The sequence below is a fragment of the Polyodon spathula genome, chromosome 9 (genome assembly GCF_017654505.1).
Source record: "Polyodon spathula isolate WHYD16114869_AA chromosome 9, ASM1765450v1, whole genome shotgun sequence".
Taxonomy (NCBI): Eukaryota; Metazoa; Chordata; class Actinopteri; order Acipenseriformes; family Polyodontidae; genus Polyodon; species Polyodon spathula.
In genome coordinates, this window is record NC_054542.1 from 643,234 (window position 1) to 670,723 (window position 27,490).

General features: G+C 36.9%; 2 protein-coding genes across 3 annotated transcripts; one reads left to right on the plus strand and one right to left on the minus strand.

The window, feature by feature from the left end:
• Nucleotides 1–183: 183 nt before the first annotated feature.
• On the minus strand, nucleotides 184–9,761 carry LOC121321360 (mitochondrial ornithine transporter 1-like). Of its 2 annotated transcripts, none has more exons than XM_041260266.1 (7): nucleotides 9,568–9,761; nucleotides 8,449–8,577; nucleotides 6,269–6,527; nucleotides 5,779–5,916; nucleotides 2,791–2,963; nucleotides 2,335–2,493; nucleotides 184–1,850 (listed from the first exon to the last, which is right to left on the minus strand). In XM_041260266.1, exons 2-7 carry the CDS (start codon nucleotides 8,501–8,503, stop codon nucleotides 1,729–1,731), a joined length of 906 nt encoding a protein of 301 aa, XP_041116200.1. In that variant the 5' UTR covers nucleotides 8,504–8,577; nucleotides 9,568–9,761; the 3' UTR covers nucleotides 184–1,728. The 2 variants fall into 2 exon arrangements, with proteins under 2 accessions (XP_041116200.1, XP_041116199.1); XM_041260265.1 differs by having other exon boundaries at nucleotides 9,520–9,760.
• A 1,416-nt stretch (nucleotides 9,762–11,177) lies between these two features.
• LOC121321368 (28S ribosomal protein S31, mitochondrial-like) lies at nucleotides 11,178–25,708 on the plus strand. Its single transcript, XM_041260282.1, has 7 exons — nucleotides 11,178–11,410; nucleotides 12,973–13,275; nucleotides 13,991–14,146; nucleotides 17,285–17,431; nucleotides 18,171–18,247; nucleotides 19,422–19,565; nucleotides 25,097–25,708. Exons 1-7 carry the CDS (start codon nucleotides 11,259–11,261, stop codon nucleotides 25,321–25,323), a joined length of 1,206 nt encoding a protein of 401 aa, XP_041116216.1. The 5' UTR covers nucleotides 11,178–11,258; the 3' UTR covers nucleotides 25,324–25,708.
• Nucleotides 25,709–27,490: the final 1,782 nt, after the last annotated feature.

Genomic DNA, 27,490 nt, shown 5'->3' on the forward strand with positions numbered 1-27,490 from the left:
AATGTCAGCAATGATGACTGCCAAGCCTGGGACCACATTGAATGTCACACCAACCTCAGCAGTCCCATCGCCTGCACTTGAGTATAGTTTGGATGAAGAACCATGACTAAATGTGTTATGAATATGGTAATTCAGAGGAATAAGAAGATGCCACAATGAAAGAAAAAAATACAAATATCAAACTCGCCAAAACAGACTTTTTAATAGTTAACTGTATTTCAACTTAAGAACATGGGTATTCAACATACTATGAGATGTATACTTAGACCAATGTGTTTATGTAGTATAACAGGTCGCAAGTAGGTGTACATGTACTGAAGCTCATCTATAAAGGCTGTAAACACACCATGGTCGAAAAATATGGGAACATTCAAAACAAAATTATTCACACATGAAAACCATGTTTTTTTACCCTTTCTATTACTGAGCGCCTGGTTTTCTGTCAACATCATAGTCACATTAATAGAAACAGCAATACTGTTAACAAACAGTTTAACGTGATAACCCTTGACCGGACAGACATGAACAATATATATTTCACGAGCAGAATGCATCTTGTCCTCCTGAGATTTTTATGCTCCCCACAATCTCCATCACTTCTCTTACTGTAGCATCCATATGATCTTTGATATTCTCCTAAAATAAAAAGCTTTCTAAACAGATTCCAAACAGCTCAGGTGCCACGTTTAAATAATACAGTCCCTGTGACTTTTACCAACATTGGAGAAATGTAACAGTATTTTCCGCTCTATCTTGTTCCTCACTTTCTCTCCAGCATATAGCTAGATTGTAAATCAATATCCCCACTCACACGTTCTTCCAGACAGACAGGTAGATTGCCTCTGGATTATCTTTTTACAACCTTTCCAACCAAGTTACTACTGTATACAGTATAAATAGTTTCCAGGTAGTTTCTTGGAGAGAGTCTAGTGTTATATTCCATGCTATTTTGTTTTTCCTACCTCAGTTTTAGCTTTGAAAGATAATCGAGTTTGAAATCATATTTCCGTTTTTGGACATGGTGTTTAGCCTTTAATAAGAAACAGTTTTGGTGGGAAGAGATAAATTGAGTCAAACATTATTTAAAAGTTTCTTTCTTCTTAAACAAGGGCCAAAAAGTCTTCAGCATTAACTTAAAAAATCTACTAAAATATTTCCTCTCTTTCATTACTCACTGCTGAGAAACATTACTATTAATACTGCAATATGATTGATGTTACAACACTGCAGGTTACGCATTACTGCAATTGTTAGTCATACTGTAGATGCATGTTAAACTAGTACTAGCAACTAAACCAGAAAATACATCTTTAAAAGTAATTTACAAAAAAACACTTTTTAAAAGTGGTTTCTGAATTTTACAGAAATTGTATTTATATAAAAGTATCGTTTCAAGTATTAAAGGCTTTTAAAGAAGAGATGCTGAGTTATACAGAAGTACTGGCACCCTTTTTAATTTCAATATTATTCCTCAGAGTGGCATGCAATAAATGTTGATTTAGATTACGTTTCGACACAGGGGTAGAAACATCAAGGTCCATAGCCTAGACTAGCTCTATTTCTGAATCAAAGCAAGCATTTCTGGACTAGTTAAAGTTAAAGAGGTGGCCTTTAATGTAAAATTAAATGATAAAAACGTGTGTGATGGATGTGTATCACTACCTAGTAGATGGCTTGCATGAACCCCATATAAAAAAGTCTTCAAGGCAAGGGTAGATAGCACATAGCTCAACTGTCAAACTGCTTCATCATCATCTTCCTGCTGAGCTCATAGGTCAGGAACAGTGCACCATTGGCTGGAAAGGTGCGGATCATTGTTGGAGTCAGGCCGGAGTACAGGGCTGGTATTCCTAGTGAGGAAGCGAGACCCAAACACTTTAAACATGAAAGCACATGGCTGGTCTCTTGAAGGGAATACATTATAGCACTATAGTATAACCTTCACTTGATATCAAACACTATGAATACTGTAAAGGGACGTTCAATAAACTTGGATTGTAAGGCCCTATACATCCTGTAAATAACTAATGAATGGGGCCAATATGTCCAATAGACAACGCAGTTAAAAGCTAAATGTCTTAGTTTTCAAGTAAAAGATACATTGCACATGTGTACATTCACTACTCAATGTACGTTCTGTACTGTGAATAAACTCTGCTTGGGGAGGAGGTTCTAAAAAAAATAAACTTCTACATAGCCCATTTTATAGAAATATGAAAGTACTGTATTTGCTGGCTAGTGAATGCTTATGTTTAATCTATTAAATATGGTTATGAATATGAAATAATGATTTTTAAATGTATGTAACATTTTTGAAACAAGAAAAGCACCTACCTTCGTATTTAACAATACTGGTAAAGGTTTTGAGAAAGCCAGCCTGCTTCCCTGCCATGGAGAGGACCTGGATTCTGGATTTGACACAGTCGATGGGATACACAGAGAGCCAGAGACAAGCCCCTCCAAACCCACCACTGAATACCACAGGAAGGACACCTACACACCAGCACAGGAACCTTGATCAGGACAAGCCAAGGCCTAGCACAATAACAATGACTAAGAAGACCTATTCTAACTCAAGGTATTGGAGTCTATTCAATTGATATAAATGACGCTGGATGCTAATATTGTCAGTTAGAACTGTTAATTTTTTACCTTAGTAATCAAAAAGTTCTATGATCTAAACTGGTGCACAGTACAGAAGTGTACTAGCAGCAAACATTTTGTCAAAAGGCTCCAATATTAAAAACTGCATTTTTTTACATTACACTAAAAGCTGACAATGGCACTTACCCAAATCATCCTTGGACTTGCCTCCTGAAGCGAATACACTGCGGCTGAATTCATAGCCCCCAAAAAAGAAAAAGTATCCGGGCACTTCCCTGACCAGAGTACTGGTGAGACCCTGGTACATCCCCAGAGGACCGCCTGAGCGCAGGACTCCTTTAACCACTGACCACACAGTGCTGGTGACAGAATGCATGAAAGGGCAGGGTACGTTATTACGCATGAACCAACACTGACATTTTTAGGCTTCCACGCCATAGGTTGGGATTCTTCTTATTATTATTAGTTTTCTTTCTGCCACAGTTGCTCGAAAACTCACCAAATTCGGTAGGTTGGTAGATGCTTATGGGAAGATGGAAAATGCTAAAGAACTTATGTCGTAAGTCACATGGTTTGGCCGCCATATTGGACTGAAAAAAACAATTTTGCCTAAATGTAAAAATTAGTCTTTCGAAAACGACTTATTGCAGAGTGCTGAAAGTTGGTTTAGTTGTTGAGTGATAGGTCAAGATTAACAGGTGTTCATAAGAAGCAGATAGGTTGTGTGGTATGGCGGCCATGCTGCATGATGTCAAATCGCATGGTACATACATCATAATCACAAACTACAAAGACCTTCTCCCAAACCTCAAGTCTGATTGACAAACCCAATGGCACATATGATTGTAGCGTGGTTGTCTTTAAAGGGTGTTAAAGGGAAGTTGCAACAATAAAAAAACATGGAGGCCATGTTGGATGACATCATCAACATACAAAACTGGCTACAAAAACCTTTGTCTCTGAAATCGCTAGTCTGATTAAACCAAAAAATCGGCACACATGATCCTAGTGTGGCTGTCTTTAACGGTTGTTCAAGGGAAGTTGCTACAATAAAAAAAACATGGTGGCCACATTGGATGACATCATAAACATACAAAACTGGCTAATAACTCCTTATAGAGTGCAGATAGGACATGGTTACTATGGAACACATATAGTAACCCATGTATGCTCTATCAAGAAAATGTAATTGGCCGTGACCTTTGACCTCTCCTAAAGGTCAAATGTAAAACTGGTTTATAACTCATAGTAGAGTGCAGATAGGGTCATTGTTACTATGGAACACTGGTACTAGTATTCTGCACTATTTACTAAAGTGTTTGGTACTGTTACTGGAAGCCGTAAAGTTGCTGGCAACTCCACTTGTACTTGCTGTACTTTAGCTTATGTAGCACACATAACCATGTCATAACATGTAACAATTGGTAGAAAACAGGTGTAATTAAATGGGAATGACCCTTGTCATGCTTTACCAAGTAATTACATCAGGTAACAATAATTTCCATGTACCGTATTCCTTCGAATTACAGACACCCTCGAATTTAAGATGCAGCCCACATTTCCCACCCTCAATTTGAGGAAAAAATATAAAATAAAGATGCTTTTACAAAGATACGTTCTCCATTCCGCTAATTAGAAATCGACATTTGGAGGTAGTTTGCGTCCGTCTGCTGTCACACAGAGCATTACAGTTATGCGCTGCTTCTCATTTCCAGTCATGACTACTTGCATCTGTTTTTCACCCTTTTTGTGAACTTATTGCTTGACAAAATACGGGGGTCTGATTAGCATTTCCGATCTATCCAAACTGGTACTGGTTTGTTAGAACGGAGCCCAATAACTAAATGCTGAAACTGTAAAAGCTTCTCTTTGAATTCCTCAGTAAGATAATGGCACTTCTTTGAAAATGGCTCCCTGTATTTCATGGATGATTCAAGATCGGGCAGTTACGTCCTTGTTCGTCTTTTCTCTGCAGTCAGTCACGTTGCTGCTTGCTTTGTTTTGATGCTCACGTCTTTTGTTGGCAATTTTAATACACAGATCACTATACTTGAATTTAAGAAGCAGGCCATTTTTTGAGAAGAAAAAATTGGTATAAACAGTGCGTCTTAAATTCGAAGCAATACGGTAATTACACTTTACAGTGTAAGAGTAGTAACCATTGTTAATTACCAGTAATTGCAATGTAATATAATTCATATCCTGTAATCTAAAGTGCTGTTCAAATCTCTGTATTAAAATACAGCCAAGGCACCTGAGCCAATCCTGCAGCCAGCAATGCATTCACAATATTTTGGCTGAGAATAGCTGTTATGACAACAACCGTCAAATCAGTTAGGTGAAATCATCAAGGTCAACTTACTTAGATAGCAAATACACACCTTCACTTATAACTACGTAGCTGCAATTTGAAAAGTAGGCATACCACAAATAAATAACATGTTAGCACTGGCAACAGCCCTGAACAAAGAGCTACCAATGATGTTTTTTCACCATATCAAGGTTACACGCCTATTATGAAACAACTGGAGATAAGATACAAAAACAAGTTCTCCAGATAGACGTAAAAAATAAAAGGGCAACAGACATCCCTACGTAAAGACAGATAGGCTCTTCATTCTGTCCCCTGATATTCTTAATAAGTTGCGCTAAAAAATGTCCCAACCAAGTTTCATCAGATTTCCTCCTCAGCAGAGGATAAAGTAATCATTTGTCGTAGCTTACTGGGCCAACCCGGCTTCGTTTCATTTTGTTTGGGGGTTAAAGGTACACAGTTCTGTTGACTGTGTGATTGTTTCATTAACACTTACTTTCAGATTCTGAAATGGATTTAATGCAAGATTTAGGTTATGTTGAAGTTGAATATAGTTTAATTTGAAATGCTGTAAGGGGAGTAATAAACTGACTCTGTTGTGATAGAGTAGTTGGATCAAACTATTTAACAGCAAATGCTGGAGTTTTTCTGTATAATTCTGTGTAAATAAGTATAAAACCATAAAGAGGGGCATATATATATATATATAATTTTAATTTCTTGTATTAAGATCCTTTCCGCATTTACAACATTTTTCCACCTGGTTACACTGTGTGGAAATAAATGCTACTGAAATTGATGTAAATAAAAACAACGTTACAAGGCTTGACTGATACTATGATGCCAATCCAGTAACTTACTTTTGCCCTTTTGCTATCTTGCCCGACACCTCCATTTCATGCATGGCCTGGAGTCGACATTTCACCAGCTCCGTTGGGCACAGGACCAGAGAGGAGAATACTGAGGCAAACGAGCCGGCTACAGCGTTTCCCACATCGCTGAAAAGGGAAGGGAGAAAAATAAGAATGCATGGATTACAGGGATAATTTAGATACAACCTTTGAAAACACCAAAGAGCAAGCATACATATAAAATAAGGTTCCACTTCACAAAAAGTAACATTACTGTAATTATTTTTCTATTAGTTTACAATAGGACGGTTTGCACACCTGTACGTGTGTGTATTCATATCTGTTACATTGTTGTACAATTACACACAGATATGTTAAAAGAATGACCCCTTTTGCAGGGCAGGGATTCTAGAAATTATTAAGGGAAATTAAGGAAAACCGGGTCTAGCATTTCTTATTGAGCAAGCCTACGTTCTTGTTGGTGTTGTCCAGCCCTCACCTGAGTTGTGTCTCGTTGTCTATTCCTGCCAGGTTCCTAACTACCTGCTGACAAAAGCCGTAACACATGAAGAGAACAGAATTCTCTGCAATGTTCGCCATGAGAGCCGGGGTAGTACCGTGGTAGAGTCCTCGGAAACCAACCTGCTTGTATGTGGTTATAAAACAATTCACAAAGCCTTTGTACATGGTTGGGAATGTTTGCATCTTCACTTTGGCAGTGTCAAAGGGCTGTCCGCTGAGCACACAGGCCGTTCCGCCTAAAAAACAGAAAGAAGACTATACTGATTCATTAAAGAGCAAATAGCTTTAAATTAAAACACTTGATTGTGATGTATGAACATAGTGTTATGATAGCACTAATTAAACACACGCATCTCGACAAACCCCCTGCTTAAACTTCAGAGGCACCACTTTTATGAAAACAAAGCAGGTTCAGTGAGGGGTCAAACTAAAGGGGAACCAAAACCACAATGATGAAGTGTAAGAGAAAACTAATTTGCTGGGCTTTCAAAGCTGTGCAAAGCACTGTCCCGGACCATGACAAAAAAAGCAATCAAACTCAATGAGACTCAAAACTACTTATAAAAAGGCAAGGTACAGTTTAAAAAAGAAATGTAAAATGTAGTTTCTTTTTAATAGTGCATTCTTAGAGAGTATTATTATGTTGCTTTTATTTTTATTTTATTTGACTGTACATGCCAAGTAAATTGGAGCGGCGTCGCTACGGCGGTGTCACAGCAAATACTAGGGCACAAATCACTTTAAACAAATAGGCCTTATTCAGTGAACTGAACTGCACTGTTTAAGTTTAGACTTGCATTGAATGTGCCAAATTCAGAAGGAACTACAATCTGTTTCTCTTCAAAGGCAAATTAATATCAGCACTGGCTGCCAATAGGGTGAACTAGTTGGTTGGTTAAAGACAGCAAAGAAAGCATTGGCGTGGGGAAAATTTCCATAACAACTGTGCTAGAAAGCATGTCTTGCAAACACAGATGTCATAACTAACATAACTGTAACATAGTATGAATACCCTATAATAACCTCAGATAGTGTACTGTAAATATCATGTTACTGCACTTACAATATAACAGACTATAAACACACTTGCCTTGAAAAAGGAAAAACATGTACTAGCTAGGATTTGCACAAGGCATTTTTACAATAATGTACCCTTAACTACAACATAATGTAGCCTCTCCCAAAAGAAAAAGTGATGAAGCCTGCACCATTTGTCTAGAATAATAAAATAAACAGCTCATTAACAACAGACAGGCTTCCACTGTATGTTCCTGATGAAAATGCAGTGAAGTTAAAGAGAAAAACATAGAAAAGCCACACTTGTACCAGGGCAAAACATAACTTAAAAAAAAATAATGTGGTTTTGTGTATACTGAACTAAAATAATGCTGTTTTGTTGAGACACAATGCACGTCTCTGATTTCCTTTCACAGTGCACTGCCAAGTCAAGTATTTCCCTGACTGTTACAGAATGTTTTAAAGCTAGCACCCTAAACTCATCTGCTCCAGTTGGCATGTCATAGTCATGCTATCCCCAGAAGCTCCATTGTGCAGTTACCCTTAAAGCGTGGTTTGTCAATCCTCATAGCTTACTGTGTATTTATTAGATCTGGCCTATCATAATCTAATGTCATTATCCAAGCAATTAACCTGTGGATTTCTGGATACAGACCTAATCCATTAAGGATAATTTTATCCAAGTCCTCTGTTGCATTTCATCAGTTCTAAAAGTTCATGCAAATTAACTTGAAACCTTACCAGCCTATTCGGGTCAACGAGTCAAATTTGGGTTTGTCTGTACAGTTTTTTTTTTTTTTAAGACATTTCACAAGGATTTGTTTGTTTTGAAAACTTTAGGTCCTGAGGAAGATGCATGGTAACACCAAAATGAAGATTTTAAAAGAAGCATGTTAGAAATGGAATGAGGTGCAGCAACCACCCATAGCAAACGAGCGTCTTAACCACTATATACAAGAGCCAGGCTCTTCTGCATTCATGGTTATAGAATTTTTAACCTCATTTCATCTCACTGACAGGAAACAGAATCCACAGCACTCCCCATTAGCACACACTGCCTGGCTTTAGATACAAAATTAGAGCTACGATATTATAAAACAATCACCATGAAAATACGGCCCTATGGATCTGTTGTCTTACCTATAGCCCCTGCAGACAGGTCAATAATAGCCTGGACAACAGGATGGGGGCTCATTGTGTCCTTTTCTGTTGCTTTCTATGTAATCCTATGGTTTCTGTGAACAGAAGCTGAATCTGTGTAAGTAAACCCTGTGTAGACAAACAAAAACCGTTTAGTGGACAAGCATCTGTTTCTTTTCCTAGCAAGTAGAATATTTGTTAAAATCAGTTCACTAGCAGGATCTGGTCTATGGCAAGGGCACATTTCCATTCCACAATTTGTTGCATGGGTTTTTGTGATGTGCAGTAATTCTTCAGAACTGCCACCCGAAGTTATACCAGTATTACACATTCAGTGACCTTGGGAAACAGCTGAATCCAATTCTAATGAAGTGTAAATGAATGTTTATGTTATGTCTGTTATTAATTTTAGCTGGTAAGGTCCTCAAAAGCTCAACCTTCAGCTGTTGCTCTGTGACCTTGCAAAAACTACAGCAGCAGAATTACTGAATAAAGTATAATGCACTAGTATTGTGGGTATTTTGCAGCACAACTGCTTCACAGTTAAAGTCCAAAATATGATGTTTTGTAAGAGTTACTGACCCTTGTGTCAATACAGCCTGCGTGTTACAACATCAACCATGCTCAACGTCTGGGTTACTAATGCCATTTTAAATAAGGAGACCCTATGGCTTCGTGTTCACCGGTACAGTTTGACATCGTTCAAGGCTTTTCAACTCACAACCCAATACATTCTGGCAAGCGTAGTCCTGCTTCTCTTAAAGGTACGAATGATACCTGAGAAAGGTAAAACGTACCAGAATGCATTGGGTTGAGAGTTGAAAAGCCGGAACTTTCCCAAACTGTCCCGCTGAACACAGAGCCACCTTCATTTTAATTTTATTTAAGAACATACGTTATTACAAGCCAGAAAAGACAATCGAATGAGAGCGAGAACACATGCACCTAACAGCACCACATAACTGGTTTCAACTCCATTCTTTGCTGTTGTTCAGTCGTATTGCATGCATATCACGACGTTTATGACGGCAGGTAGATATAGTCCTATTACACTGAAGAAGAAAAAGTTACCTCTTCAGAGCCAAGTTCACATGTTCACACACACACTCGTCTTCTTACGTGTAATTGTCATTCGTCCACTTCTCTGCACAACAGATAATCACAGACAATCAATCAAGGTTTACACAGTTTCTAATATGTGGGTTAGGAGGTTCTTATAACCGAGAGAATAAATACTGCCATCAGTGGCAAAACCCCAGCCCCTTTCCCTTCTCAGTCAAACCTGTCTGTACAGAGGAAGAAACACAAGCAGCTACGTGCTGTGGGGAGCTCCCTGCTGTCCTAGTGCCTATTCATTAGGCCACGACGTTAACCTTCACAGTTCAACCATGGCCGTAACTAGTTTATGATGATGAGGACACCGAGGTCGTGTACACAGTTGTTTTTTTTTTTTTTTTTTTTTGCATCATCAATGCTGATGCTCATGTAAAAATTCTGGTAAAGTACAAAGGACTACTTAATTTTCTAACATAGATTTGGAGGTTGAATAGTAAATACCAAGCAGTCATATAAATAGTACTGCCACCTATAGCTTGAGATAAGTCTGACTCCCCGGTAATATCAGCTCTGGTTACGACGCTAAGTCAAGTGCAACATACTGTACTACAAGTACTTCACAGAACTGGTGTTTGCTTACGAAAATTACGTATCCAGGTGTTTAATTTAAGTGTTTTCACGACTTCGGGACAGTGTTTACACGTTTTGAAATTTTTACGCTGTTATGCCGCCTACGCGATTCAGACAGCCAATAAACAGCCACTTGGCAGACGGGGCTCTTATCAGCTATGTCGTGTTCACACAGTAAATCAAAGGCCCGCTTGGTGATTCTCAGATTTTCTCATGAGTGGACTCAGGACTAGCATTAGCAAGGAGAGCTGCTTCTAGTGACAGCTGAAAGCCATTAAAACTGTGTTGTGCCAGATACTTTCTATTGTGCCTCCTGGACTGGCAGTATTGGCACTATATATAGCCTAGGTGCCAAATACTGTCTCCAGCACAATTGTATCCAATTGCAAATTACAGCTAAGTAGCAATGTACAATATAGTGTATAAACATAATTATTTAATATCATAATTATTTTACATTCTGATGTTTACTGCATTAAACCTTGTATTTACCATTGCTTATTATATTTTTTTCCTCATGCCAAAATAGCACTAAATATCGCAGCAAAAAAAACAGGCTTCCATACAGTTCACAAAGGACAGGATGCTAAGCCCAGCACACACTGAAAACTACAGTTGACATGGTACGTCCTGTAATGTGTAATAATTATTTTTTTGACTAATGTATCCACAGTTTCAGTGATGTCATTTTTTTTTACATTAAACATGTTAGCTTTTTCACCCTCTGGTTAAAAACTAGCACAAAAATAAAAGCTTGTTTACAAACCTTAGGCTCGTGCTCCATCTACTGGACGGATGGTTGGATGGATGTGCAATACTACTTAAATGATAATATTAATTAAGATATCTGGGTCTTGTGTGACACGGAGCAATCCAATATTATATCATGGTTAATTTAGTTATGCATTAATTTGTTTATTTATTTATATCACGACTTTATTCACTTATAATACGTAACCCACTCGCTATACGTCCCTCCTTGAAGCGGAACCTTTATCTTGATAAAGCGTTTCCCTTTCGGATGCTTTTCAGTGCAGCCGCGGTGAGAGGTCAGTGAAACATGCCTGTGACATTGTAGGTTTTTTGTTTCACAGGGAACTTGTTAACTTCTCAGATTATTAAAGATGTACAGAAGGGTCGTTTTACTGGCAACCAGGAACAGAAGCGGGATAAACCCTGTTGTAGAGCACAGTGTAAACATAACAAATCAACAAGAAACGAAAAGAATATCTGTGTCAACATGTCCTAACCTGCAAAGGATGCACTATAAAAAGGGGTAAGGGGTCACACATTTTTTTATTTTATTTGTACTATACACTGTTTAAGAGGTGTGCTTAAAAATGTAAGGACCTGCGAACAATACTATGTGTAAGGGAATGTCTCACAATTCATTTGTCATGCCAACAGAACCTTGACACAGGATGTATTGCAAGTCAAGTCAGCAAGAGGGAAACCTGTACTGTGTTTTGATTAACGAGAACACGGTGTCTTGAGCAGTGATGTTCAAGATAACATCTGTAGTCTTTTTCTCGTCAGTATAGGTTAATGGCGCAACCCCAACTTTTAATCAACTTTGAACTCATGTATGTGTGCATGTATTAGGGATTTAAGATGCATGTGGAAAAACCAATAGGCAAAGGAACGCCATAACAAAGATTATGTTCATTTACAAATCCCCCCCCCCCCCCCCCCCCCAAAAAAAAAAAAAAAGTCTCTGCTTCTTTGTTATCTGTAGACAAACAGATTGTAATAGTCAGTTGACATGTCCTGTAAATTGCTGGCACAAATGCTTCATTTGAATCCGAGCAAGACAATAACACTAGACGTAAGTAAGCTCATTAGGGTCCTAGTGAATACTAACATGCATGTGACACATGAGGCAGCAGTGCTTTAAATGTGTTTAATATTACCAGTAGTACTCTCATAATAATGTACAGTCTGGTTCACAACAAGCTTTTAGCCTTTATTACAGACGGTGACAACATCATTTCACAGCTAAGGCACAATCCAGTTTCCTGACAGTAAATCTGACTAGCTAAGATGGTATTTTTCATAGTACAAGATGAGGTTCAAGGCATCTAGCAGACAATTTCCCAAGCTATACTGCATCCTTCCTTTGGTTGTTACCACAGACATCGAAAGCTTTGTGCAACAAGTTGTGTATCATCGGATTTAACAGCCGCTTTGTACTCTTTCCAGTCTAAATTCCTCCCCAAGCTGAAGGAAGAACTGTCCTTTCTGAGGGCAATAGCTGTGCTGGCCAATACAATAATACTAAAAAAAATACAGTTTCATCAACAGTTTAAACTTTTTTACAACTTCTCATAGCAAAGGCCCTTGTAGGGATACTGTACCTGATGAACAGTCAAGAGGGAGCCTGAAAAGAGAGCTTACAGTTCCCCATTGACTGACAGACTTTAGCACCAGAGTATATTTCTTGCATGCACACACATGTACACAGCAGGTATTTTTACTTTTGGAAACCTCACATAATTTCCAATAACATGACGCTTTCAGTAACATGTCTGTAGTACACATTTTTGAGAAAGGGCTGACAATTGTCTTTTTTGTATTTGTCTGTAAATTGGAGGTGGGTGAGTTTAATAAGATTTGGATGAGACTTTCAGGGTTGCTCATCCAATCCAAGTTCATCTGTCAAATCGAGTTGTACATAAGAAACCTAGGTCTGCTCTTCCTTTTGGTTAGATGACCAATAAAAATAAATCTGTCCAAATTCACGATTACTGTAAAAAAAAAAAAAAAAATGCTAAATCTGTCTGACTGTTTTCAAGATAATTAATATTTGTTATTGGCAACATCTCTTTTTATTCTTATCAGAGTCTGTGCTCCCAACCAGAGGTCCTTTAGCACAAGCAAAGCCATCTCCAAAGAGAGTGAAGAGTCTTCTGCACCTAAAACTGGAGAGAAGGAAGCCAAGGTGAAAGAGAAGAAGCCGGGGAAGTCTGGAAAAGAGAACCTATTAGATCTCCTGAGTGCAATGAAAGTAGACGTGACCACAAAGAAGAAGTTCCAGGCTTCAAAATCTCAGAAGAGCAAGGAGCAACCAAGAGTTCACCCTGAATCCATGGAGAGTGCAACAAGCATGTTTCAGAAAGCTACCACAGAACAGCAGACTCAGAAGTGAGTGAGCCATCATCAGCAGTGCAAGTTAAAGTAATTGTAGCTATCAAAATAATGTCATAAGTGAGTTGTTTTGCACTTCCGTTAGCTGAATGTTGAGTTATTAAAGAAACATGTTATAAAAAAAGATGGTATTTGGTATTACCTAAGGTTAAAGGAAGCTCTCAGTTTTAATGGCATATTATTGGATTATCTGTTTGCACCTGCACTTTCTGGGTCATGTCACCTCAGCAGTCTCTTCTGGGTCAAAGCATGTTACTGGCTGAAAGTATGTCAGTCATTAAGGGGAGCAGCTGATTGGTTATTGACAGGAAATGTTAGTGAAGGAGTGTGCTTAATTTCACCCTCCAGTTAAAATAACCCAGGAGGTGCAAGACAGTTAAAACCATTGCTTGCAAAAAAGGGATTTCTTTAACTGATAGTAGTACCAGATACAGATGTTTTAAAATGAAAATACATATTTACCAAAATATTAGTGTTTTTTACAGAACTGCGCATGTAGAATGAATGGATGTGCATGCCAGAGAAGATTTATGCAACTATTTTTTTAGTTACAATTATATTAAAGGTATACAAATCAGTTTTCCACTTTTGCTTCTTATTCATTTATTATTAACACTTGTCAAGGTGTGTTTTTTTCTAATGTTGATTCTTAAGGGTGAATTGGAAGCGTATTGTTCTGAAACTACTAACTGTCTGTGTCTGTTTGAAATAGAGAGTCCCTGAGCCCAGAGCTCGTTGCCGCTGCATCTGCGGTTGCTTCCTCCATGCCTTTTAAAAAGAGTCAGACGGAATCAGAGCTGCTGCAGCAGCTAAGGAAACACGAGTCGGACACTGAGGTCCATAGAAAAGGAGAAACTAACAACATTGGGTAAGGCTGGCTTCTCAAACTAGAGTTTTTCCGACTAGTACTTCTACATATTTCAGGCATGCCTAATTCCTCGTTCTGCAGCAGATTTCAAATGCACAACACAAACCGGTAAACAACACAGCAGCTGTATTAAGCAGTCCCGAGCTGAAGGTGAGTGCGGTCAGCATAACGAGAAGGGCCTTGCCAGACTGTACAGCCCTCTTATGAGGGTTCTATTGCTGTTAGAAAATTGATACGTTAAAAAAAAAAAAAAAAAAAAAAAAAAAAAAAGGTACAATCTTTCTGTTTTATTTTTCCATGATTTTATTTTCCTCATTATTCTGTGAGCAACGTGGTTTACTCAGAATTCCATCTGTGGTCTGGTAGCCTTCAGGTTTCATTATCCCAGCGGTGGACTATGTTGCTTCTTAGGTATTTCCAATAGCCTAAATAATGCTTCACTACTAAATAAAAATCTTATACTTGCATGGAGCTTTTCTTCAGTTCAGGTACCTTGTACACAAAATCAAACATGGTTTATGAACTGTGTGTAAAACATGTAAAATAATACAAGCACTGGTGTCTTATTTTATTTGAGTGCAGGTTCTTGTTTTTGTGTAAGCTTGAATATTTAAGTTACCGTGAAGTCTTAAAATATATTGGCTATAACACTGGAAGTTGGCTCATTGTGATCCTAGTGAATACTAACATGCATGTGACACATGAGGCAGTAGTGCTTTAAATGTGTTTAATATTACCAGAACTACTCTGATAATAATGTACAGTCTGGTTCACAACAAGCTTTTAGCCTTTATATTACAGACGGTGACATCATCATTTCACAGCTAAGGAACAATCCAGTTTCCTGAAAGTTTTAGTAATTAAAAATATCTAGTTTACATGTGTGAACGCTGTTTGTTCAGTAACTTGTTCATAAAGTTTATTCAAAGCCTCCTTCCTGGCTTTGTTAGAGTCCAACAGAGCACGTCCTGTGTTGTTACTGTGATATGCTGAAATAACGCTGCTGAAAGCTGTCAGACTGCATCCACTTGTTTGATTTCAACTCGTCATTCAAACCGGAGACTAGTTGCTGTCGTGGTAACTGTATTGCTGCTGACATCAAACGCTATTCTCAAATTATATATGCATATTTTTTATTTAACTATTTGCTATGCTAATTTTAAATAGATAGATTGATCTTACCGGGCAGCGAGGAAGCAGACTTAAGTTTACATTGACAGACAACATTCAGAGGGCATGTTATTTACTAGAACAGAGGTTTTCTTTCATCAAGCTGAATGTATTTTCTGGTGGATTAATTTGGAGCAGTGATTAAACATAGTTTGAAGATAACATTCAGGGTCCTTCAGAGATTAAGATTTAACCTCATTCTGAACAATCAGGTTAAAGGCAATCTGATAAATTTTCTAATGTACATTAAGGTAAATGTTTACTTCAACCTGGCGTAACTACATTGTCACGATAAGTAAACACGACTTGGAAACTCTCTGTTGTAACAGTGCTGGTTGCCTGTAATATTCTGAACCTGTGCATTTTTGCTGTAATAATGCATTTACTAACTGTTCACAAAACCACGTCTAATACCCTACTTTATTAATGGTCTCAATAGAGCCGAGTACCTGTTCTTAAATTGCATTAGATTAATTAAGCTTACTCTGAAAGGCTAGCATCTAATGGATCACATAAAAATGAACATGCTCTGCTTTCCTTTCAAGGTCTGTTATAAGTGCTTCTGGTTTTGTAGCTCGTTTAATGTGGATAACTATTTTTAGCCAGTGCTGCAACAGACTAATGCTTACAAAATTAATTCTGGCACAGTAAACACTTAAAGGGTTAATCATTTTTAACCAGTATAATATAGAAATCTTTGAACGCAACATGCTAATCTGAAATCCAACCTCTCATGATTGTATTAAAGAACATAAGGTGGTGCTTTTTACAAGAACAGTGAACATTTCTATGCTTTTGTAAGAATACTCCTGGCAAAAGGAAATGCTGAAAAATGTACACGCTTGTCAATAACATGATTGCATGGGTTTGCTTTCATAACATTGGCAATGTCAGCAGTACACAATATAGTGCACTTGCAACATTCTGTCACCAGGTGGCAAACGTTTTCAGAATTCTTTTTACCAGTGCTGTTCTGCTTTTACCACTCTGTTCAATGTACTTAATGTGGAACACAATGCTTGTATTCAGGTTCCATTGAAACCCTTAAGCTGCATGGGAAGTACAGTATTTTCATGCAGCTGGACTACTCTGCAGCCGTGAGTTTTTATTCAATTGTAGGCCAGTTGGATTTTATTCAGAGAAACCTAACAATATCCTTTCTGTAATGATCCCCTGGTAGAATGGATTTTGGCTTCCACATAAATCCTTAATTCTTGTTCACAGGTTCAGTGACAAGCAGTAATTGGTGTCATATGAGTACAATTGCTTTAAACCCTGGTGCCAGCTGTGTAGGTTTTCCTTCATGAAAACGGAATGAGGATGCTGCCAGACATCTGTTTTCCCTTGCCATGTGGGGGGATTCAAAGAGATCTTTGAGCAGACACAGTACCAGCACTGCTGACCTGCTGACCCAATACTGATTGACCAAGCAGATTTTCAAAGTTCAAACTCATCTAGTAAATGACCATCAGTGTATTTTAAACACTTTTGCAATAACATATTCAATTCTGGTTGCATTTAAAAAATGCATTGGCCTTCAATAGATTTATTAACTTTACTATAAAAAATTTAAAAAAAAGTTTAGTTGGTGTGGGGGCAGAAACGTACCGCAGCATGAAGCTGCTTGCCAGCGTGTTTCTGCTACTCCTGTCCGTATGAAGTTGTGCATTGTGTTTGTTATACAGTAGCTCTGGAAGGGGGATGCCTTTTTACCAAATATTTGTGTTTTGTATTTCAACGTGGGCTACCATGTTTTTATTTTTATATAAACACATGGTAAACTAAACCGTTTAGTGCATTTCCGTTCATTATGTAGATCTCAAAGGATTTTAAGTCAACACAAATTCTACAAACATTTATGTTGATTATATTGAATATTATGAAGCAATATCAATGAGGGAAGCTGGCATGGTAAAACTTAAAAGAAAGTCAAGTCTAAAAGTGATGGTATTTCTTTTTTATTTGCAGTAACATTATTGCTGACATGAAGGTAGGCAAGCGCCCCAATGCTAGGTCGCCTAACAGACCGGCCAATCAGATTCGCTTTGATGACGATGGCCGTGGCTATACTCATGACAGAGGAGTTGTGAATGAGTTTGATGCAGTCAGGAGGAGGTAAGAAACTGCACGGAAGCCTGTCTTGTCGTGTTCAAGTTGGATGTCACATGTTTAAAGTTTAGTTTTAAATCTTAATTTAGATTTGAGGACCACTTGTACTTCTTTGTAGATTTGCAAGCCTCCTGGATTGAGACAGCTTTCTTATTGAAATTACTCAGATATTACTTGATAAGTCTATTGCTCTTCAGTTCTAGTGGCAGCTATGTAATGCAGGGTAGATCAGCCAGAGTATCTTTATATAAGTAAGTGCAGCTACAGTTAATGAATGGCAGATCACAAGATAGCGCTGATCTTCCCAATGTTATCGATGGCAGGCAACTAAAACTGAAGAGCTTCTGAACTCAAGTGAAAGCACACGAACACAGACTAAAAAAAAAAAAAAAAAAAAACAGGATGTGAGTTCTTAGAATAAGAACCACTCAGAATAGTGATAAAAATGTCAGTGGACAGGAAAAAATAAGATAATTAAAACTGAAGTTATATGCTCTTTTTAAGAACAAAAATATGAAGATAAAAGGGATTAAACATATACCATTATTGAATGTAAGTGGCATTTAATTGAAGTTTTATTGTCATGTTTCCAAAAATTACAAAAAAAACCAGCTAGAAATAAAATGTTATTGACATTCATAGTTCTTTCGCACCAATCTGAAATTCACGATCCTCCTCTCGTTCTCAGGTTTATGTTGTAGTTTGCTTAGACATGAAATCAAATGTTATATTCACCATTTTCCAGGAAAAGTTTGTTCACTGGCAAGAGACTGAATATTTTTCCATCCATGACGGACACAACAGAAACAGAACCCAAAGAAGGTTTGTACAAAATGTTGAAAAAATACAAAGCTAATATTACATTTAACAGCTGCTTAAATGCATGTAATCACAAGCTCAGTAACAGCCACTCATGTTTTGAAATACGCTACTGCTTTCTAACTTTGATCTAAAAGTGATCTTTATCTTTTGGTTGTCATATTTTATAGTAAATGTTTTATGCTGAATATTCCCAGTAAATTACCTTTTGTGTCAGTGACTGCTGTATAACACCTGCCAATTTGTGAGAGAAAAGAAACTCAATGCTATGGGAACACCTGATATTTTAGAGGCTTGCTTTGTATATCTTTTTATATATTTTTATGTAAAAAAAAAAAAAAAAAATGCCTAATTTCAATCTGCATTTTTTTTTTTTTACAAGTTTACATATTTTTTTCTTTCTGATCTGTCAACCATATTTTTTAATGTGAAGTCTGGCTGCATGCATCGCTGCTCGGTTCCATTGTCCCTGTTGTTTAGACACCTTGCCCCATGCAGTACTACAAATTGAGTTATTGATTGTAACTTGCTGGGTTATCCTTCTAACGTAACTAGGTTTGTTGGTTTCCTGATGAACTTAATGTTCCAAGGCTAAGACAAAACTATAAAAACAACTAATGTTGGGATACAAATAAATAAATATAATGCTATTTGAGAATCTGTTTGACAGCTTGAGTGGTGATCCACAACATTTATTTTCCAGTTATTTTAAAAGTATAATGTATTATTTAAATTGTCAAGCTTTTTTAAAACCACAAGTTTTCTAAATTTTAGTCCTCTCTGAAACTGATTTTCTAGAGGTTTTTGTTTAATTTTCTAACTCACATTTGAAATAGAGGGGGCTGACATTACAGTTGCACACCCTTAGTGGTCATTTGTAAAAGAAAACACTCACTTTAGAAATTAAGCTTTATTTCTGTGGTTAGTTGGCATGGTAAACTAATGAAATAACAAAAACAAACCAAAAAAAAGAATACACATACAACTGGATATTAAACAAGTAAGCAATGGCACATCAAAGGCGATTTAGATGGTATTGCAGACATTCATACAGTATATACTTTTGTATTTGTATGAAGGGGAGGCTATTCTCACCAGAGTTGTTCTATGAAATGTATTTCTTTTTTTTTTCACTTGCTAGTTTGTGATGACCTGTGTTCTGTTGTTAATTTATTAGTATCCGTTCCCTCCCTGTGGGACATTGAGCTGGCTGGTCAGATTGCAGCTGTTATCAAACACCTGCCCCGGAATGGATTTGAGGAAATGATCCAGTGGACAAAGGATGGAAAGCTCTGGCAATATCCCATCAACAACGAGGCTGGTAGGGTTTTTAGGGGAGCACTGGAACTCTTCTGTTGCTGTACAGGAAAACAGATTTGTGCATGCTGTGACTTATTCTGTAAAGTAGTGGCACACACATAAAAAAATACACGTTCAGAAATTGCATTCTAAGTTATTTTAAAATCAGTATCAGTCTAATGTTCTAATCCAGAGTACAAAGAAGTTATGGATTTTTATAATTAAGCATACGACATAGGTGGCATTGAACTAATCTGTGTGTGTGTGTGTGTGTGTGTGTGTGTGTGTGTGTATATGTGTATATATATATATATATATATATATATATATATATATATATATATATATATATATATATATATATAATGTGTGATATAATATATGGTGTATATACATACATACATACATACATACATACATACAGCTCTAGAAAACATTAAGAGACCACTGCATTTTTCTTAAATCAGCATCTCTACATGTATGGCAGCCATTCCATTCCAGTGTCTGTTGAATTCCAACACAGGCACACCTCATTCTACTGAATGAGGTACTGATTAGGGGATCACCTGAACCAAATCTTATTTAACGAGGAAAACTATAAAAACCACTCCTGTGGTCATCACTATCCTCTTGCAATAGGACCAGCTGGATGACAAAACAGTGCTAGTAGTACCTCAAAAGTAATTGGAATCAAGAGGAAGATGGATGGTCACAAGCCATCAAACAAAGCCGAGCTGCTTGAATTTTTGCGCCAGGAGTGGCATAAAGTCACCCAACATCAATGTTAAAGACTGGTGGAGAGCATGCCAATATTTATTCCACCAAATATTGATTTCTGAACTCTTCCTAAGTTAAAACATTAGTATAGAGTTGTTTAAAAATGAATATGAACTTATTTTCTTTGCATTATTCGAGGTCTGACAACACTGCATCTTTTTTGTTATTTTGACCAGTTGTCATTTTCTGCAAATAAATGCTCTAAATGACAATATTTTTACTTGGAATTTGGGAGAAATGTTGTCAGTAGTTTATAGAATAAAACAAAAATGTTCATTTTACCCAAACACATACCTATAAATAGTAAAACCAGAGAAACTGATAATTTTGCAGTGGTCTCTTAATTTTTTCCAGAGCCATATAGATCTATATCTATCTATCTATCTCTATCTATCTATCTATCTATGTATCACACACACACACACACACACACACACACACACACACACACACACACACACACACACACACACACACACACACACAGTTCAGTAACAGAACCGACAGCAATAATAAAAACAATAAAAGGTCAGGAAATAAATGAAACCGCGAGGACTACAAGACACCTCTCTCTCAGGAATGCTGAAATACTGAAAAAGTAACCACTTGGGCTGTGTCAGTTTTTAATGATTGGTCAGCAGAAACAAAAAATAACATGGACTGGAAAACTGCACTTAGACTGAAATAAAGACAGTTTTAAGAAGTTTCTTTGCTAATGTGATCACATCAGCGGGCACACAGTATTCAGTTAGCAGCTACACAAGCGTGCGTGCTGGCCTAAATATATTTATTTATTTATTTTATTAATTTTCCCGCAGTGGTCTGTAAATCTAATTTCAGACACCCGCTTTAAAAGAGCAAACATAGTCTTCATTTATCCTGAAAACTTACAACTAACAACATAAAGACAAGTCACAACGTCATCCTGCTGAATCCCAAACAGACTTAAACAAACTTAAGTCATCGGTACTCGGGGTGTAGATATCTTCCAACCCATTTTATAAGGTGTTTTAAGAAACTGTTAGGCACAAGCTAAGAAAGACGGGAAGTCCTGGTTACATCCACTCTGCAGTACTGTCGTCAACTCGTAAACAAAAGGCAGAAACAAACCCCACTACTCCCCAAACAGTGCCACCTACTGTACAGTCTGTCCAACTGTAACTCTGTAACTCTGTCCAACTGTAACCAACCGTTTGATATAGAAAACATTCCCTGGTCAACTTCATGAGACAGATACTGAAAATATTCTGATATTTATTTTTGAATTTATTATTATTAAAAAAAACTAGTTTTGTTTAATTAAATTTGGACTACATATATATATATATATTATATATATATATATATATATATATATATATATATATATATATATATATATATATATATATAACAGTACAGTACCAGTCAAAAGTTTGAGTACACCTGCTTGAAACCAGATTTTTCATGATTATCTATGCTTTTAACTGTATAAACTTGTCTATAAACACTTAATATTTCATTATATGATACGTGTACTTATATAAGCTGATAACACTGTGTAACAAAAAGAAGTGAATAGTTTTTCGAGATTTACGATTATACTGTAAATACAGTATAATTGTAAATCTCGAAAAACTGCTCACTTCTAAATCTTTTGTAGTCATTTTTGTATTACTTTAGTATAAATACATGTTAATTTTTATTCATATGTTGTTTTTTTCTGACTTTATGTGAACGAAAAGACACACATTTGCCTGTTTTCCCATTGGAAATAGTGATATTTTGAAATATCACTGTCCTGGTCACAAAAGCAAAGTTTGTGGGGAATAATAGCCATTTTCTATACTTTTGAGGCATAAGCAATTAGGAAATAACACTTACTACCCAGGAACAAAAATTGTGTTACATAGTGTAATCATAAGTGAATTGCATTCAAAATTTTAAATTTTTAAATGAAAATGTAAATCTTGTCAATTTCAATGAAATGGTCACCCAAAGCAAGGGGATTTCAGTCTGAAGCCCAAGTCATTTAAAAGTCTGAAATGTGTATAACACGGTGTTAGAACAATGGCCTAAGTGTAAAAGTGTATTTGTTAGATGTTCTCTGAGCTAACTAGCATGTTACCTAATTAACCTTTTGTCACCAATTATTGTTAACATGTGATGGTCCATGATTACTATAAATATATGTACATAGGCACAAGTTTGTCATTCCTGAATGTAAGGGAGCAGAAAGTGGCAAAATACGCTCAGTTAAGCAAAGATAAAAAAATTACTTTAAGAAATGAAGGACAAATCGCAAGAACTTTGCAAGTGTCTGTAACTGCTGTGGTCAAGACCATCAAACTATTTGAAGAAACTGGCACTCATGAGGACCGAATAAGGTCAGGCAGGCCAAGGGTGACCTCAGAATCAGAGAACAAGTTCATTCGAGTCACAAGTCTGTGAAACCGGCGATTAACTGGCCCTGAAATACAAGCTCAGCTAAATGCTACTAGACGTACAGATGTTTCAACATCAACTGTTCAGAGGAGATTGCATGAAGCTGGCCTAACTGGAAGAATTGCTGCAAAGAAAGCATTGTTAAGAGTGCAGAGGAAGAGTCTTGCCAGGGCCAAAAACACAGAAATTGGACGTTTGAGGAGTGGAAGTCGGTCTTATGGACCAATGAGTCAAAATTTTAAATGTTTGGGTCCAACCGCCGAGTATTTGTAAGACACAGAGGGTGAGCGCATGAGTTCTGCATGTGTGGTTCCCACTGTGTAGCATGGAGGAGGCAGTGCCACGGTCTGGGGTTGCTTTGCTGGTGACAGAGTTGGTGATCTTTACTAAGTCCATGGCAAGCTCAACCAGCATGGGTATCATAGCATACTTCAGAGGCATGCCATTCCATCAGAATTACGGCTAGTTGGGCAGTCCTTTGTTCTTCAGCAAGATAATGACCCGAAACGCACCTCAAAGTTGTGCAAGAACTCTGGCAAAGAAGTAAAGTGAAGGACAACTCAATCTAATGACCTGGCCTGCCCAGTCTCCAGATCTCAATCCCATAGAACTTTTATGGGACGATATGGACAGAAGAGTCAAAGCAAAGCTACCCACAAGTGCCCTACATTTTTGGGAATTGCTGCAGAAGAGCTGGGAAGACATGTCGGGTGATTTCCTGCTGAAACTTGTTAACCAAATGCCTTGTGATTGTGAGGCTGTTATTAAGGCAAAGGGTGGCTATTTTGAGGAATCCATACTCAGACTTTTGACTAGTACTGTATATATCATATTTTATATGTATAATAATAATATTATATGTATAATAATAATAATAATCTTTTTTTATATAGCGCCTTTCATAGTGTATCACCCAACATCAATGTGAAAGACTGGTGGAGAGCATGCCAAGACGCATGAAAGCTGTGCTTGAAAATCAGGGTTATTCCACCAAATATTGATTTCTGAACTCTTCCTAAGTTAAAACATTAGTATTGTGTTGTTTAAAAATGAATCTGAACTTATTTTTTTTGCATTATTCGAGGTCTGACAACACTGCATCTTTTTTGTTATTTTGACCAGTTGTCATTTTCTGCAAATAAATGCTCTAAATGAGAATATTTTTATTTGGAATTTGGGAGAAATGTTGTCAGCAGTTTATAGAATAAAACAAAAATGTTCATTTTACCCAAACACATACCTATAAATAGTAAAACCAGAGAAACTGATAATTTTGCAGTGGTCTCTTAATTTTTCCCAGAGCTATATATATATATATGTATGTGTGTGTGTGTGTGTGTGTGTGTGTGTCTGTCTAAAATTTAAGAAAAAAATGACATTTTAGCCTAAACTCTATAAAGTCCACATTCCTATATTAACAGCAATTCTGACTGCTGGGAAGAGGCCAGAGTTTTTTTTTTGGACCAGCCTCCATTGTAAACTCCTACCTGCTTTTAAACACAATACAATGGCAGTGCTTTATTTTAAGCTTAGTTCACATTTATTAGACAGTAAACACTAAACATACACAATTGGTCCAAATTAATTTTATTAGCCACCAAAACTAGCCAATCAATAGAACAGGTCATTAAAGAGCGGTTGGTATGACAAGTGAATTGGGGGTGGAGCTAATAACTGTCTTGCTGGCCCTGTATACTTTTCACTGACTGAGAATTTGCTCACATGGACAAAGTTTGGCTCATTTTTTTGCACGGCAGATTGATGGAACAAAGGGTTTGTAGTTGTGCCTCTTCTGACTTAACAACTTTGCCTTATGCCGTTTTTCTACCTCCCTGTTTTTTTTGGGCCACCAGCCACCGCTGAATCAAATATATAATTTTTTTACTGAGTGAAAATAGCCACTCGTAAAAGATAAAAGCATTTGTTTGTTTCACTATTCCAGTTAATAAACATTTGAATTTAACATACTTTGGTGTTGTGTGTTTACAAAGTTATTAGCACAAAGTTACTGAATTTGAAGGAAAGATGATCTGACATCTGTCACACTTATGTTTTAAATTAATATTTACAAGCATTGGTATGTTTACGTGATTGTACATTTAGTCTAACAAAACTAACATAAAATTGGACGCTCTCTTTCTTTTTGTTGCCAAGACAGTGTCCCAAAACACACATAAACAAGAAAGCTAAGCTATGTGCCCTTTAAAGTAATGTTGGTAAGCTTTATTAATTACAAGCTAGTGTGAAGATGTTTAGTACACAAAACGCATCTCGTACATTACAGTATGTATACCAGTAGCTTGTTTCTGTGTTTGAAAGCCCCCTATAATGATGATTTTGTTTTAATTCCAGGTCTTGAGGAAGAATCAGATGTCCCATTTCACGAACATGTATTTTTAGATAGTCATCTGGAAGACTTCCCAAAGCAAGGACCAGTTCGCCATTTCATGGAACTTGTCATCAACGGGTTGTCTAAAAACCCCTATCTAACCGTCAAGCAAAAGATTGAGCACATAGAATGGTTCCGTGGGTACTTCCAGCAGAAGGAGGATGTTCTAAAGGAGAGTGAAGTGTACTGAGTAGACCTGGGGATGAGGGGGACACAAACCAGCTCAATATAATGCTCCTTCTACGCTGTACATAAGCACCGTTATTGCATTGGAAAACCCAGGAGTCCAGGTCTGTCACATCACCCCAAATCACATTAAATTGCTTTGATCCTAGACAAAGTAAGTGAATATGGGCTTGTGTTGAAATTTGGTATTTTGTATAAGACGGGAACAGGAAGTTCTTCAAAGTAAGGTCCTTTTGGGAGAGGGGGGGAGGTGTGTAGTAGTCCAGCTTATTGGTATGTAAAGGCATCACAAAGAAGGTGATTGTACTCCAAACTTTGTGTATGACAGTAGAAAGTGTCTTTTACCAGAATTTTGCAGCAATGTCATAAATAAACATTTAAAAAATGTATTGAATGATTTAATTTTGTTCCTATGACAATAGTTTCACCTTGCAATACATGACAACATGTGATCCGATAAGCAGATTCTTGGATTTGTATTAATTGCAGTTTGCAACACACAAAAAAAGTTTGAAAACTACTACATAAACATATATAATACAATACACAACAGCATTTGAAGCTTTCACTTGGTTGGATGTGTTTTTTGTATGAAAAATCTGTTTAATAACATCATGTATCCTCTTAAAAAAACTAAATGAAAAACTGTAAATGATACACTTGTTTGTACCTTCACAAAACTCAATGTGACTGCATGAAAATGAATAAACAACATAACATACCTGCTCGATGTATTAGCTGATGCACATTTAATAAAAAGGTCTGCCCTTTTAGAAAGTTTTGGTTTCGTGATTTACCATGAGATAAGCACAAGTGATGTATAAAAATAGTTTATTGTGCAGAACTTACCCCCTGTTTATTGAGGGTGTAATGTATGCTGCATGTTTTAATTGTACCATGAAAGGGTTTTCTGATAAAACCTTGTTAGTCATGTCTCATTAGCCTCAACTCTTTTTCTGGATAATACTTGAGCATCATTGCGTAACATCCCTAACCTGAATATCATGCATATTGCACTGTTATACAATATAAATGTTGTTGCTGCTTTCTGAAAAGCGAAAAACATGACAAGAATGTAATTAATTAATTTTGAAAATGTAAAACTAAATGCTTCATTAACAGCGATAAAGGGCATTTAAATTATAATTAAGAAAAAAATATTAGCACGGCACCTGCACCTTAATTTTTTACATGTTGTTTGTTTAAAAAAAAAAAAAAGGCTGTCGTCGACTGTAGTTTTAGTTAACGGTTTGTCCAGTTTGTATTTTTCATACACCAAGTGAAGAATCTAGCCCAGAATCTAAATTATATTGAAACACGCCTTTGGATTGGAAAACAGCATGCTCATTATAATTGAGGCTCACTGGGTGTTTCATCCAAGTACATGAATCAGATGTTTCTCGGGAAAAGAGGCTTACTAATACAGTTTTCTGAATGTCAAGAACTACTATTGGGGTTTTGTAATACATAGCTATCATCCCTGAGTGGGTGAGCTGGGAGTAAGCAGCTTTATCTTTATGTTCAGATTTGGAAATTACCTGTAAAAACAGAAGTAGGGTGTTTGGATTCTCCCAAGATGATTCTGATCTTGCCAAATTGGTTCTAGTAGTAAAACATTCTCATTGACAAGCTGTAAAAACATGAATTAGAATGCATTTAGTTACAAAATGGCAACAAGATTCAGACCTACCACAGGGTGTCAGTAAGGTCTTTGGTCTGGCCTGAAGCTGACGCATACATACAGTGTGTCAGTGGAAAGAAAGTCATCAAGCCAAAGCAGCAGAAGCTATCTAACACACATGTGTTTTAGGTCTGTATACAGAAATATATAAACTATAGGGTATGTGTAGTAAAAAAACAATTGTTTGATTCAAAACTCTCGGTGGTGTACATAGCCTAATGTGAAGAGGTCTCTGATATATTGAACAACCAGACTTACACACATTTGCTGGGGTAATCTTTTCCAGTTATAGCTGTAACTAAAGAAGTGTTTTGAAACGAACAAGAACCTTGTCTTGGGCATTTATGGATAATTCGATTTTTTTTTTTTTTTCCCAGGTTTTAAAATCAGGTAATTTCCCTGACAGTCGGTGAATGTATTTTGGATGTACATGCTTTTTTAGCTTTTATCCAATCTTATAGTTTAACAAAAGCTATCTATATTATATCAT

What these genes read in the sequence shown, in the direction of transcription:
- LOC121321360 (XM_041260266.1), bottom strand. Translation starts at nt 8,503, where the DNA reads ATGAGCCCCCATCCTGTTGTCCAGGCTATTATTGACCTGTCTGCAGGG. An exon ending in AAGATAGCAAAAGGGCAAAA is followed by an intron (nt 2,964 to 5,778) that starts GTAAGTTACTGG and finishes TTCTGTCACCAG; the next exon opens with CACTGTGTGGTCAGTGGTTA. An exon ending in CAAGTCCAAGGATGATTTGG is followed by an intron (nt 2,494 to 2,790) that starts GTAAGTGCCATT and finishes GCTGGTGTGTAG; the next exon opens with GTGTCCTTCCTGTGGTATTC.
- LOC121321368 (XM_041260282.1), top strand. Translation starts at nt 11,259, where the DNA reads ATGTACAGAAGGGTCGTTTTACTGGCAACCAGGAACAGAAGCGGGATA. An exon ending in GGAGAAACTAACAACATTGG is followed by an intron (nt 14,147 to 17,284) that starts GTAAGGCTGGCT and finishes TTTTATTTGCAG; the next exon opens with TAACATTATTGCTGACATGA. An exon ending in AGAAACAGAACCCAAAGAAG is followed by an intron (nt 18,248 to 19,421) that starts GTTTGTACAAAA and finishes TTAATTTATTAG; the next exon opens with TATCCGTTCCCTCCCTGTGG.